The sequence below is a fragment of the Engraulis encrasicolus genome, chromosome 24, assembly GCF_034702125.1.
Source record: "Engraulis encrasicolus isolate BLACKSEA-1 chromosome 24, IST_EnEncr_1.0, whole genome shotgun sequence".
NCBI lineage: Eukaryota > Metazoa > Chordata > Actinopteri > Clupeiformes > Engraulidae > Engraulis > Engraulis encrasicolus.
The window spans coordinates 20663528-20678527 of NC_085880.1; the positions used below are offsets into that span (position 1 = coordinate 20663528).

At 47.3% G+C, this 15000-nt stretch overlaps 1 protein-coding gene across 3 annotated transcripts in view; it reads left to right on the forward strand.

Annotated features, from left to right (window-relative positions):
* The window catches only part of smoc2 (SPARC related modular calcium binding 2), an 81923-nt gene that overhangs the window by 18134 nt on the left and 48789 nt on the right, over window positions 1–15000 (forward strand). For all 3 annotated transcript variants that reach the window (XM_063191990.1, XM_063191991.1, XM_063191992.1), the window contains exons 2-5: window positions 1043–1205; window positions 8860–8966; window positions 9488–9587; window positions 11628–11669. In XM_063191990.1, coding sequence (XP_063048060.1) covers window positions 1043–1205; window positions 8860–8966; window positions 9488–9587; window positions 11628–11669 — 412 coding nt within the window. The remainder of the gene's footprint in view (window positions 1–1042; window positions 1206–8859; window positions 8967–9487; window positions 9588–11627; window positions 11670–15000) is intronic.

Consider the following 15000-nt stretch of genomic DNA (forward strand, 5'->3'; position numbering starts at 1 on the left):
GTGAAGAATTGTTCCATGCGAAAAATAAGCCCGGGCCGTTTTTTTAGTCCCACTCCCACCCTGAGTACAGTCAGTGTGTTTGTGCGTTCGTCTAGCCTGTCCAGGAAGCAGAGGCTTACTTGTGGACTGACAATGCACAGCTTAGAGTGGGGAAGAGGAGGAGGAGGGTGGGGGGGGACTTTCAAATGAAAACAAAAAGTTATTGAATCACTTGTCGTCATAATGAGTCACTCTTATCGCCTCTTATGTAAAGGGCCTTTTCTTTTCGCGTTTGTAAACATGTCTGCCGTTTTTGACGGCAGCAGTCAAAAAAAGAAGTTCTCAATGGGTTTTGTCAATGACTCCCCGGGAACATTTGGGGAACACGCTACAGTATGCCTGTGTGACCGATGTGAAAGATGTCTGTACATTCTGTCAAGAACTTTCATTTTAATCCCATAATCTCTCTCTCTCTCTCTCTCTCTCCCCCCCCCCCCTCTCTCTCCATCTCTGCTTCTCTCTCTCTATCTATCTATCTATCTCTCTCTCTCTCTCTCTCTCTCTGCCTCCCCGTCTCTTGCACTCTCTAAAATGTTTTCTTTCTTTCTTTCTCTTGCTCTCTCTCTCTCTCCACCCTCTCTCCACTCTCTCTATCTCTTCTCTTTTCTCTCTCTCTCTTTCCACCTTCTCTCCTCTCTCTCTCTCTCTCCACCCTCTCTCCACTCTCTCTTCTCTCTCTCACTCTCTCTTTCCACCTTTTCTCCCCTCTCTCTCCACCCTCTCTCTCTCTCTGTCTCTCTCTCTCTGCACCCTCTCTCCCTGTCTCTCTCTGTCTCTCTCTGTCTCTCTCTCTCTCTCTCTGTCTCTGTCTCTCTCTCTCCACCCTCTCTCTCTGTCTCTTTGTCTCTCTGTCTCTTTGTCTCTCTGTCTCTCTCTCTCTCGCTCTCTCTCTTCACCCTCTCTCTCTGTCTCTCTCTGTCTCTCCCTCTCTCTGTCCACCCTCTCTCTCTGTCTCTCTGTCTCTCTCTCTCTCTCTGTCTCTCTCTCTCTCTCTCGTCTGCAGTTTTTACGAGTGGAACAGGATAAAGAGTGCAACATGGACTGTTCCGGCGCGCCGCGGAAGCCCCTGTGCGCCTCCGACGGCCGGACGTTCACGTCCCGCTGCGAGTTCCTGCGTGCGAAGTGCCGCGACCCCCAGCTGGAGGTCAGCCGAGGGCCGTGCAAAGGTCAGAGGTCACGAGTCAGTCACGCTTCAGCTGTGGGCCCTTACGCCCCAGTGGGTAACACCCGGCCACTTCTGGGGTTAAATTCATTGTCGGATAATTGATGCTCTCACGCTTACTCTCTCTCTCTCTCTCACTTGCTCTCTCTCTCTCTTTCTGTCTCTCTCTCTCTCTCTCTCTCTCTCTCTCTCACTTGCTCTCTCTCTCTCTCTCTCCTCCTCGCGCTTCAGCTGGGCCCCCCATGCCCCATTGCTCTCTGGGTAATACTGAGATGCTTCTGGGGTTAAATTCATTGTCAGATAATTGATGCTGCTGTTGCAAAGAGATGGGGGGGGGGGGTTGTCAACCTGAGGGAGTTGGGGCCATTTGGACATGAGAGAGAGAGAAGGAGGTAGAGAGGAAGAGAGAGAGAGAGAGAGAGAGAGAGAGAGGTACAGAGAGAGAAAGAGAGAGAGAGAGTGGTAGAGAGAGAGGAAGAAGGAAGAACCGGGAGGGGTAGATGGAGAGAGGGGTTATACAGAGAGCGATGGAGCATGAGAGAACAAGAGATAGGGAGTGAGGGAAAGAGAGTGAGAAATAGATGGAAAGAGGGAGACAGGGGAAGAGAGAGAAAGAAAGCGAGAAAGAGAGAGAGAAATGAGAGGCAAAAATAGCAAGCAACTCTTTTCCCTTGACTTTGCACTTCTCCCTCCAACACCATCTAACAAAAAGGATTCTTTTACAGATAAATATTTGCGCTGATAAATCATGGCGTGGTGTTTTATGTTATGATCATAGGTTGGATGGGCCCACATGCCTTGCTGTGGTTTGCTTACTTTGGAGTGTGCACTCCGAGGCCTGCTGGAGGCTAAAGCATCCCCTGCAGAAGCAGCATGCTTTTGTTAAGGCTCACGGCACTGCACACACTTAGCTTACTGTGCTGGCAGCAAAACATCAAATGACATGGCATCTGCGTTGCCAGATTGCGGCGTTTCCCGCCCAATTGGGCCGCTTGGTCTGTGGGTAAAAATAGGTTAAAAAAGGGAAATTGTTGTGATGTTTTGCACATTTATTGCCATAGAAATCAATAGAATTTTGTTCAAAATGGGTATCGTTTAGTGCTTCCAGTTCTAGGCGGGTTTTGAGCATCTTTTTAGCTGGAAATCATCATTCTCATCTGGCAACCCTGCATGGCATCTGCCAAGTGATCCGTTATAATAGTTTTCTCTTCCGGCATGGGATTGAATTGCAAGCTTCATATGCTATATTGTTTTGCAGGATATGTGGCTGTGTAGTGTGGTCATTTTTTGTTTTTTCAATGTTGTTGCTGTGTTGGTTGAAATGGAGTAGTACTGGAACATGCAGAGAGAGAGAAGGAAAGCAAGTGTGTGTGTGTGTGTGTGTGTGTGTGTGTGTGTGTGTGTGTGTGTGTGTGTGTGTGTGTGTGTGTGTGTGTGTGTGTGTGTGTGTGTGTGTGTGAGAGAGAGAGACAGAGAGAGAGAGAGAGAGAGAGAGAGAGAGAGAGAGAGAGAGAGAGAGAAACAGAAACAGAAGAGAGGAATAGGGAATAGAGATATAATCAAATTAAAAGGAAAAGTTGTGGTAGAATAGAGCAGAAGTGTTTTTTTCTAACTTGTATTGGAGACAGAGGGGTGAGGGGCTTGGGAGGAATAGACATACAGTATATTCGTATGGAGAGGAAAAAGTTGTGCTGGGAGGGAGGTGAGATGCGACGTGTGGCCGTGCGGTGCGATGCGGAGGGCAGCTGGTGTGTGCTAGGATGTTGAGAAACTCACAGACCACATCATTGTGTTGGCTGTGGCGAAGAGGGCAGCCTTGAGTTGACCCCCCTCCCCCTCCAGTCCCCCCCTCTCTTTCTCTTCCTCCCCCCTCCCCTCCCTCTCTTTTTAACTTCTAACTCTGTCAGTTCATCATTCAGCAACAAAGGACAATGCCTTATTCTTATTTCTGTGAATAGTACATCAGACAGGGTGCAAGAGATGGAGAGGTGGAAGAAGAGACACACACAGAGGAGTGAGAAAGAGAGGGAGCAAGGAGAGAGAGAGAGAGAGAGAGAGAGAGAGAGAGAGAGAGAGAGAGAGAGAGAGAGAGAGAGAGAGAGAGAGAGAGAGAGAGAGAGAGAGAGAGAGAGAGAGAGGGAAAAGGAAAAGGAGAGAGAGAGAGATTTTGAGATTTTAAAAAGTTCTTTATTTACAATAAGGTTGTTATACAATCACTCCATGGCGGCTTGCCAGGATCAAGCAATACATACATTAATCAACACATGGATTCATCTACAGGAGATGGCTGAAGTGCAGTTCATCATTCAATACAGAGTACAAAGCATTTTTGTAACACCACCTTGCTTCAAAAGTTTCCAAATCATTCATAAGTTTATAAAAACGAAAATCAACAAGGACCAGTGAAGGAAACACGATGAGGTAGAAAAAGACTGTGACATAGAGAGAGAGAGAAAGAGAAGCAAGGAAAATCTTTGTACGATAGATTGGTGATATAGAATGGATGACGGCGAAACAAATGGGAATCACTATCCCGTCGCTATCAGTGTTGCCAGATGTGTCTGATCAAATCCCGGCCAAAAGGTTCTCAAAAAACGCCAAAATGCGCTAAATTCCGCCCAAATTCAAGAAATTACATTGACTTCTATGGGCCCAAAACGGCTGAAAAAAACGCCAAATGGCCAATTTTTCCCGTTTTTACCCGCAGACGCTCATCCCAAGTAGCCCAATTGGGTGGGGCACCCGCCCAATCTGGCAACACTGGTCGCTATAAAAAGCGAATTAGGACAAGACCCCTGATACCACAATGATGACCCCTTTTATATCTCTCCAGGGCCCTATGAGAGGTATTACACAAGAAGGATCCACCATTTGCATAGTGGAGTACAGTCGAGTACAGTCCAGTGGAAGAGAATAGATTAGAGCAGAGTAAAGGTATTTTATTAAAACGTTAACGACACAGCGTTATACATTTGCTGTTACTAGAATGTCAACGACCAAGCCGTAGTGCATTACTAAAGGCCCTATGTTATGTCATAGTATTGTTGTAGTACTATGGTAGTTAACTTTTCAATGACTATTACGGCGTGCCACTGGAGGTATGGTGTGCATTAAGGAGTTAATGTAGAAATGAAGGTAAAGAACACAAGGTAAAGTGGGAAGACAGGGAGAGAGTAACAAACCTCAGTACTGTATTCTCCAGCGGGGAGCACAGTATGGGCGAAGTACAAGAAACACTGCCTCAGCATCATATCGATAAAAACAGGGGGTCAGGATTTGGCTGGTTAGCTTCGCTGATTAGCAAGGCACTTCCTCGTCGCCATTTTCACAAATTCGCTCATTTCCGACACCATTTCGCTCATGATGATTGGTGGGTGCGCGAGTTTATGTTGAGCACACAGACCTATATAGGTCTGTGGTTGGGCACCTTATAACACCTCCATGCATCCAATGCCCGTCTTTTGGGTTGCCACCTCACATTGACAAAAATCCTGGACATTTTGACCATCAAATCGACCTTTTTTCTTAACGGCGCACAGCCCTTCGCACATCAACCCAATCGCCCTTGTGTGCTGAAAATGACACATGTCCTGTGATGATTTTGTGACCAAAAAGCACGGAATTTCTTCGTTTGATAGCTCCCTGATTTGACATGATTAAAAATAGGCTATATAAAAAAACGTGGTATCGTCATCTAAGCCGTTTTATCTGTGATAGGCTTTGAAATGCATTGATGTAAGCTGACAGACACCTTAGTTTCCCTACCTTATAGGCTATTAAAAGTAGGGTCTCCTCATATTGTTCATAGATGGGCTACAGAAGCATTTTCGCTGGGCACAGGGAGCAGCTAGCAGAAAATCGACTGGGCATGTTTTTTACTCACATCGCATATTTCTCCTGCATCATGTCGACCCTTTACGTTTTTTTCCCTTTATTGGCCTGTCACGGTCATCGCCTCCTGTAGAACTATCGTCTTTCTACCCATTTCACGTTAAGACTATTCAGCTTTTATTCACTGGATCCGTTCGTTGTCTCGTATAGTTCAACATTCTCTCAGTCTCTCCACCTCATCATCAACACTTGTCTAGAATTTGAGCCAATGAGATCGGTGCATACATTTATGGACGTAGGCATGCTGCAATTTAGTACTGACGGTAGCCTACTGATGATTGAAATACAGATTTTGGCCATCATGTACAAATTCCGGGACATTCAGTGTCCCGGATTTTTATTTCTTCTTTCCGGGACAGACCATAAAAATCCGGGACAATCAGGAAAATCCGGGACAGGTGGCAACCCTACCCGTCTTCCATATAGCTTTCTGGTCAACCTTACTTCAGTCAGTAACATGGCACGTAATTGGCTAAGTAAACTGGTGTCGGAAATGAGCTCCATGAAACTCCATTTTGGAAGCTGAAAAATTCGTTCAATTTTGGGTGAATTCACTAGCCTAGCATTTCCCATTGAAATGAGTGGTGGCGGGACTTGTTCACTCTCTCCAGGTCTCATACTACCTCCATGGATAAAAAGCACAATGCAATGTACAGACACAAGTCAGTGGAGTCTGAAGAAGTCGTGCCAGAGCAGACAGCGATGGCCTCTCTCCCTCCCTCCCTGCCTCCCTCCTCTCCTCCCTCCCTCCTCTCCTCCTCTCCTGACACAACAGGGCTGACTGACTGTGGCGGGCAGCACATTCGCCGGTGCCAAGACCCGAGCCGAGGCCCAGGGCAGATGATTCAGCTGTCAGTTTTTCCAGACGTGTGTCTCTGACTGTCTCTGTGCCTGTTTTCTGGTCGGAACCTTGCACGCGGCGCAGCAGGAGGAAGATTTTGTTTTTGTTTTTTGTTCTCCCATCACTCCATTCCCTTCTTCTTCTGTCTTATCGCAAAGTCATATTATATGTCATCTTGTCACCATGTCTTCTTCTTCTTCTTCTTCTTCTTCTTCTTCTTCTTCTTCTTCTTCTTCTTCTTCTTCTTCTTCTTCTTCTTCTTCTTCTTTCCTGTGACAGAGGCAGAGGCAGGGGCAGGGGCAAGGACAGAGACGGAGGCAGAGACAGAGGGAGAGTCAGAGACAGAGGCAGGGGCAGAGATGGAGGCAAAGGTAGGGGCAGGGGCAGGGGCAGAGGCAGAGAGGGGGGCTGAGGCAGAGGCAGGGTGACACAAACCAGCACTTGCTACTCCCTGTCTCCTGTCGCCATCTCTGTCTCCACTCCGCTCTACTCTCGCCTGCCCTGTTTCCCCTCAGTCGAGGGAAGCCGACAGGAGACGGGGCAAAGGGATCAGTTGTCCTGGGCCCCTGTGCCTGGGGGTCTGGAATTGGACTGTCATTACAATGTCTGTATTGGGTGGAAGCGGGGTGGGGGCTTTCAGATGACTTTGTCTTGGGCTCGGCCAAAGTTGTCTACGGCCCTGCCCCAGCCTTCCTTTGCCTACTGGTGGCACACTGCCCTACCCTGCCCTGGCTGCCTGGCCCAGGAGGGAAGAAGCCACCTCACCAACCCACTCACCAGCCCCTGGGACTGTTATAGACATCGTCCCCGGCCCGCACGGAGGGAGGGAGGAGAGGGAAAGGAAATGTGTCTATGATGCGTCACTGTTTGAATTGCAATTGGGTCGCAAACGAAGCAGAGTTTTGTGGGCTCTGTGTCATAGGAAAGCATAGACGGAGGGAGCATAGACAACCATCCACCATCTGTCTGGCGATGTCCAAGCAGCTAGGTTGTCATTCAGATTCAGACATCCAGTTGAATAAATAAAAGGGGGTAGGAGAGAGAGAGAGAGAGAGAGAGAGAGAGAGAGAGAGAGAGAGAGAGAGAGAGAGAGAGAGAGAGAGAGAGAAACAGACAGACAGACAGACAGACCGATACAGAGACAGACACAGAGACAGACACAGAGACAGAGACCGAGACCGAGAGTAAGAGGTAGGGAGAAAAATACAGACAGAGAGAGAGAGGGAAAAAAGACAGAAAGAAAGAAAGAAAGATGGAGACAGTTGCCAATACCCATCAAAAGGGCAGAGAGAGAGAGAGAGAGAGAGAGAGAGAGAGAGAGAGAGAGGGGCAGCTCAGATTCCAAACGCTTCATTTCTATGGAGTGGCAGGCCTGGTGGTGGGTGGGGTTGTTTGGGGCTGGTGTGGTGAGGGGGTATGGTGGCATGAGAGAGAAATGTGGAGTGGTTGGGTGGTGGGGTAGGCGAGGTGTTTGGGGAGATGGGGCGTAGGGGCTCGTTGCCATGAGAGTGAAAGGAGGAGTGTGCCAGTCGAGGGAGTTAAAACAAAAGTCTGTTTCAAAACTCCTCTTCCTCTTTCTATTTTTTCCCTCTACTCTGTGCATCAGCTCTTTCTCCGAGACACTCTGGAACATTCTTGCATGAATGTGCATGCACGTGTGCGTGTGCGTGTGCGCATCCGTGTGTGTGTTTGTGTGTGTGTGTGTGGTGTGTTTGTGTGTGTGTGTGTGTGTTTGGGTCCATGTGCGTCAGTGTGTGTGTGTGTGTGTGTGTGTGTGAGTGTGTGTGTGAGTGTCTGTTGTGTGTGTGTGCGTGTGCGTATGCGTGTGTGTGAGAGAGAGAGAGAGAGAGTGTGTGTGTGTCTGTGTGTGTGTCTGTGTCTGTGTCTGTGTGTCTCTGTGTGTCTGTGTCTGTGTGTCTCTGTGTGTCTGTGAGAGCTGCGGAGCTGCCTGATGGCTTTACCACGCGAACGCTGGACTAGTGCATGGCAAACCTTAATAAGATTGGGATGTTGGTTGCCTTCCCGGCCGCATGCACGGGCCGCCGCTTCCGAAATATCCTCCTCTCCTCTCCTCTCCTCTCCTCTCCTCTCCTCCCCAATGTGATTCCCTACCCCAACCCCTTATTCCAACTCTCCTGTTCCACCACCCCACACCTCCCTCTCTCTCACCCTCCCTCCATCCCCATCGTTCCATTCTCCCCTGTCACCCCCCCCCTCTCCAATACCCTCCCCTCCTTCCATTCTCCATGGCCCTTCTCACATACACTGAGCTGCTAAAAATGAACTCTCTTTCCGATTCCCTGTCACTTTCTTTCCTTCTCCTACCTCATGCCTCAATCTGCTCCACCGCAACCCTTCAGTGATTCAGTCGCAGCGTTCATCATCAGTGTTTGCTTGCTTGCTCGCGGTCTACGTGCCTAAACGTCCACTTTGTCCTGGATCAAGTGATCGGGCCTACTTTGATGAGTGCCGCGCTGTACGGCAACAGTATAGCCCAGCACAGCGGTGGGGCTGCCGTCTAAAACAGCTGTGCGTCGCGAGAGATGCGGTTAATTATATGTTCCTTGCAAATGAAGACGAATGGCATGCTCTAGAAGTAACACTGAGAAGTCGTAAGGGGCTGAACCAGCATTTAGTTTGACGCAAAAACGTCCACTTTCGACACAGCCCGGGGAGTAAGGAGACCCCTAGACTTAGCCACTCTGAGTAGATCCGTCAAAACTGCCTTTCTAGTCCTAGAAGTTAATTCCGCCTATTTCGTTTGCCAAGGCCCCGGCCGGAGTCCTTCAGAAAGAGGAGGAGGGGGAAAAAAATGTTGTATTAGAAATCACTGAAGGATGCTTAATTTCTACTGGCACGCTCCACTTAACCTAGAACTGACCTTCTGCCTATGGCTTTTTCCTTCTGCCTCTGCCTTGGTTTTCAGATGCATCAAGATGCGTGGCTGAAAAGAAGTACACGGAGCAGCAGGCCAAGAAGCTCTTCCCACAAGTCTTTGTACCTGTATGTAATCCAGATGGCACATACAGCGAGGTACGGTACAGTTTACACTACACTACACTACACTGGGGACAGGGGTTGGGAAGGAGAGGAGAGGAGAGGAGAGTGGGGCGTTTTGAAGCAGAGCGAAAGCGGTGCCCAGAGATAAGACAATCTGATTCTGGCTCTCCATAATGGAACCTTTCTCCTTTGTGACGTCATGGCAAAACCCTTGTCCGTTAACGTGATTTTGTTCATTCATTCATTCATTCATTCATTCATTCATTCATTCATTCATTCATTCATTCATTCATTCATTCATTCATTTATTTATTTATGCATCCATTTTTATACATTTAGTATGTCTGTGTGCTTGCATTTTTATTTTACAATTACTTTATTCTCTTTAGTTTGCATGTTTTTTCTGATTTGTGATGTGCTTTTGTGCTTTGACAAGACATGATTTTAAAGGGAACAGAGTAATCGTCTCTACCTAAACTAACCTAGATGTAATAGATACTGGACAATATAGACTAGCCTCTCTAACTCTGTGCTGTGTGTTGTTTGGAGTGTAGGTGCAGTGCCACAGCTACACGGGCTACTGCTGGTGTGTCACTCCCAATGGACGACCTATCAGCGGCTCTGCAGTGGCCAATAAGAAGCCTCGATGCCAGGGTAAGGGAATGTTACAATTTACATATTGGACAGGGGCGGTTCTAGACAGGGGCCAGGGTGGGCCAGGGCCCCTGTAGATTTCCTCCTGGCCCCTGTTGTGGCCCCTGTGCTGAACAGCCAATGACTTAGAATATTAATTTCTAACCGTGACGTGATATATACATTTTGTATATTACATATCATAACATTGAAAAATGAATAGTATAAGAAGCCTCAATGCAGGGAGGGTAAGGGAATGTTAAAAATGACATAATGGACCGATAAATAAACAGTTACATTAAATTGAATATGGGTGGCCTGGGTCCACAGATACTATATATATGACCTGTGAAAATGTTTCTATAGAAAGACCAAGCTACCAAATGTCAGTTCTTGCGGCTACAAAACTAGCACGATGCATTGACCATCAGAATCAGGGGTTTAGTTGCAGTGTTCTGCTCTAGAGTACAAAGGAGTTTAATACACAGTCATTGATGAAACTTTTGAGAACTTCCTATCATGGAGTTTTGCCAGACCAAACATCTTATATGTAATAGGCTACACGAGAACACGGATAAGAGGACAAAAAGAACAAATGTACCCCGTTCTGGAAGCTATGATCTGACTGTGTGCTACTGTTGTTATAGCACATCATTATGCATCAGCGCTGTCTCCATTACAACCACTGTGCTGCACTCACTGGTAAGGTTTAAAGGCTTAAAATGATTAACAAATTGGCAAGGGAAGCACATGGGACCTAAGACCATGAGATCAGAGACAGGCCATCTATCAACTTCTGGATTTTAAATACGTCAACGTGCTTTCATACTCCCACTCCAGTCCCAATGTTGACAGAATAAAAGTTTGGAAATGGAAATGATTCATTCATTTCATTTCAGTTTTGCGAACGTGCTGATTTCTTGGCCATGAATATGGGATCCACGCAATCCACATTTGGAATAATTTAATCCTGCACCAGTAAGTGTGGCAGCAGTGCATGTAAAAAAAATATGGTGAGTGTTAAGATCATTAGCATTTCATGGTTTACCACACCTGCCGGGAAGGACAGCGCACAATCCCACCATTTGGTCTCCAGACCTCGAGTTCATCCCTGTGAGCGAGGACATCTTTTGCACGCATTCATGCATTCAAGAAATATGTTTTCGGGAGATAAACACTTGCGGTGCAGTCTGTCAAACCGTGGCTTAATGAGTTTTGAATCCCCGTTCGAGTCCGCCGTTGTTGTTAAAATATTTGCTGCTAGCGTAGCGATCGACAAAATACGAGCAGCATTGTAGTAGCATTGGGCAAGAGGGTGAAGCCCCTTGCAGAGTTTACTCATGTTCCGGGGCGGCTGCGGTTGCCAAACAAGCTAATAATGGAAGCCACATGGAGTACGCTACGCACTGGGCTGGCTTGGCTCGTCCCTGGAGCAGAGCCTCCCCCGACTGTCGTCGACTGAAGTGGTCGCAGTTGAAAGAGTGTCGCTGGAAGCAGCGCATGCCTCGGGCGCGATCTTGCATCTCAGCCTCTCCGGGAACCGCCGCTAGAGCACCACACCACAAAGCGCCCTGCTCGCTTTTTGCGGTTGAAAAGGGGGAAAAAAAATAACGACAGAAAAAAAATGAAAAGACCTAAAAAAAAACCCGAGCTGGGTCGTTGTTTGATGACATTATTGTTTGCAGACGTGATGAGTTCATGAGATGCAAAGGGGATGGAGGCCCCTGGGGGCTCATTGCAATGCCGAATGCCTTTGCGAGAGAGTGCGACCAGTGTGGCAGTAAGCCACTGCACGGCTTCGGCGGCCTGCTTTAGAAAAATCATGTGATTGCTCATTTATTCTCCGAGGCATGCAGGAATGCTCTCTGGCTAATCCACATGTCTTCAATATACCCCTCACAGGCAAGAATGTAGCACATTGGAAACGAATGTTTGTGCTGAATAGACTTGCGAGAACTGAGCAGCACATATCCTTTTTTCTGCTGAGTTTCTTTGTGTGGGTCTAGTTTTGTGGGGGTCATCGGCATGAGATGAAGCCTAATGACGGGTTGTCATTCACAGGGTCCAAACCTGATGTCAACCCTCGAGAGCCAGCGAAAGGAGGTAAATATCTTCTCTTCAAAGACACACGCTTATTCCTCCTTCAGTGGTACTCTGTGACATCTTTCCTTTCTCTGTCCGTGTGGGTCCCAGGATGACCTGAAAAGTGTGTGTGTGTGTGCGTGCGTGCGTGCGTGTGTGAATTAGTTTGTGCGTGCGTGCGTGCGTGCGTGCGTGTGTGAATTAGTTTGTCCGTGCGTGCGTGCGTGTGTGCGTGCGTGCGTGCGTGTGTGAATTAGTTTGTGCGTGCGTGCGTGCGTGCGTGCGTGCATGTGTGCACACACGTGTGAATGTGCTTCCATTCTTGCATCCTGTGGTCAGCTGTTTGAGCTTGTCAGTCAGTGTGGTGTTGCTCTACTGATAACCTAATAGGTCTGAGGAGCCTGGGGGCGTCAGGTAGTGGACTAATAAATACCTATGTCTTTTTCACCACAGATAAATAGGAGAGCCCAGCTAACTCACTAACTGACTAACATCTTCCCACAGGCCTGCTGACTTGTTGTGTCTCAAGAAAACCAATTGGGGAAATGCTTGTTAAAGCAACACTGAGCATTTTTTTTAACTTACAAATAATTTTGTCAATTCAGTGGCTAAGCAACTGACAACTAGCCAGGCCGTGCCCTCCTAGTGACGCAACATCTTCAGAGTTGCTTCTAGTCGGGCCAAGAGCAATACAATATTGTTTCTTAGTTCCTGAAAAATCGGGACCTCCTCCCACTTTGTCGGTAAGCATACAACCATTAGCAAACCAAGGGAGGCATGTCGACCATGCTATTTGGGAAATGTTAATTGTAATGCTTGACGAGATCTGAAAGTAGATGATAATCAGGCTAACTGGCAACAGGGTGAAAGGCATTCAATTCACCCGCCACCCTCCGTGGTCTAAGGCAGCACTGAGTGCACTAAGCCTGTCTATTAGTTCAATGAAGGACTACACTTCTAATCTGTAGGGTGACCAGTGAGAATAAAAAATGCTTTGTGCTGCTTTAAATGTTGTTTTGGTTTTCCTAAATAATGGTGACTTCCCAAAAAGTGAATCATGTCGGAGGGGGGATTGAGTGCTCCATGTCTCTGTGTGTGCATGTCTGTGTATGTGTGTGTGTTTGTGTCTGTGTGTGTGTGTGTGTGTGTGTGTGTGTGTGTGTGTGTGTGTGTGTGTGTATGTGTGTGTGTGTGTGTGTGTGTGTGTGTGTGTGTGTGTGTGTGTGTGTGTGTGTGTGTGTGTGTGTGTGTGTGTGTGTGTGTGTGTGTGTGTGTGTGTGTGGGATTGTGAGGTCAGAACGTTCCAGAACATTTCAAATCACGCTACCACAGAAAATACAGGAAGACAATCTTGCGATCTTGGGCACCACCAGTACTGTACATTCATGCTCCTGTGTACAGTCCTGTTTGCTGCAGGGGGTTTCACATGCATGCATGCATATGTGCATGTATAGGTGTGTGTGTGTGTGTGTATCTGTACATGCTTATTGATGTGTGTGTGTGTGTGTGTGTGTGTGTGTGTGTGTGTGTGTGTGTGTGTGTGTGTGTGTGTGTGTGTGTGTGTGTGTGTGTGTGTGAGAGAGAGAGAGAGAGAGAGAGAGAGAGAGAGAGAGAGAGAGAGAGAGAGAGAGAGAGAGAGAGAGAGAGAGAGAGAGAGAGCAGCATGTGAGTGTTTGCATAAAAACATATCATTGTCATTCCATTTCCCATTTCATGGGCCACGGAGGAGCTTCTAATTGAAGTATAAACAGTAAAAAATCTTGATTGCAGCACAATGCTGAGAATCCTCTCCAGGAATCATGACATTTATATCTCTGTATATCTGTGTATATATTTATCCCGAAAGCAATGCACGCTGCCGGCTAAAACCCAGCCAGGTCGTTATCCATAGATCAACGATTGTTGCTGTTGTCCTGGCACAGCAATTGCACTAGCCCCAGTGTGTGAGTGATTGCGGGTTCTCTCTAAATTGGCTAGCTAAACAGGCCAGACGGTGGAATAAACTTTAGATTTGCGGTGTCCTGGCTCTTAAAAATAGCTGCTGGAGAATCAATATTTTGCTTATGCCGAGACCCAGAGAGATACCCCTCCCTTCCTAGGTGGCCTCTCTTGGCTTCCGCATGCATGGGAGCAGCGAAGCTGACATGGGGGTGGGGGGTGCAACGGGCTCAATTGTCCCGGGCCAAGGGAAAAATGGGGCCCAGAATTAGGTCTTCATTAAATTGAGTTTATTGAGTGGGGGCCCTTTCTGAGGGCTTTGTCCCGGGCCCGAACACAGCTGTGAGCAGTCATGCATGGGAGTGTGCTGCCGCCGCTTCTGTTCCATGCACATTTTGTGACCTTACTGTTCTTTTACAGCCTGGGAACAAATTCATTTGGGTCCCTTGCTAGATGGATGGGTGGGCGATAACCTATAATGCCTAAAATGTTTAAGCTCAAGGATTCAGCATAATGTCTAGGTGGTGGTCAACGCAGGACCGTTTAACAGTCTGATAATAAATGAACAAAGTCAATCAATTGTGCGGTAAACTTATTTTCTTTTGAAAGGCCTAAAATGTACATTTTACCATGGAGGAAAACCACTTTGCTTTTCTTGCAATATTATTTTGGTTTCCCTCAACAATGTTGACTTCCCCCCAAAAAAAGAATCAAATTGTAGGCCTATAATGGTGGGAAATGCGAAGAGACTCCCGCATGCATGGCGGTGTGTTGCTGCTTCTCTTGCCTAAACATTTAGGACCTTAAGAGAGGAGGGACCAAATTAATTTGCGAGCCTTGCTCCATTCACTGCACATGACAGAGAAGGTACTGTTTACTGCATGTTGCATCCTTCCTTTTGGTATTCCATTCCATTCCATTAATATAAGACGCTTTTATCCAAATTGACTTGCAATTATTTGCACCAATTGCGATATAGGTGCCTTGCTCAGGGGCACTTTAGCCATGGATAATATGGTACTGGAACCTGCCACCTTCCAAAACCAACTCCCTAACCATTAGGCCACAGCTGCCACTCCCTCTTTCTCTGGAGCATGGCTGTAGTTTGTGTAATCTGGCTCGGACGGGCTAGCCAGTTTTAAACGGGCACGAAGATGGCAGGAGGAACAAATGGGATTGTGGGTAGAGACCGTGGAGGTGTTCATGGCTGTTCCAAGCCTTACCACTGGGATTGTGAGGTCAGAACGTTCCAGAACATTTCAAATCACGCTACCACAGAAAATACAGGAAGACAATCTTGCGATCTCGGGCACCACCAGTACTGTACATTCATGCTCCTGTGTACAGTCCTGTTTGCTGCAGGGGGTTTCACATGCATGCATATGTGCATGCATAGGTGTGTGTGTGTGTGTGT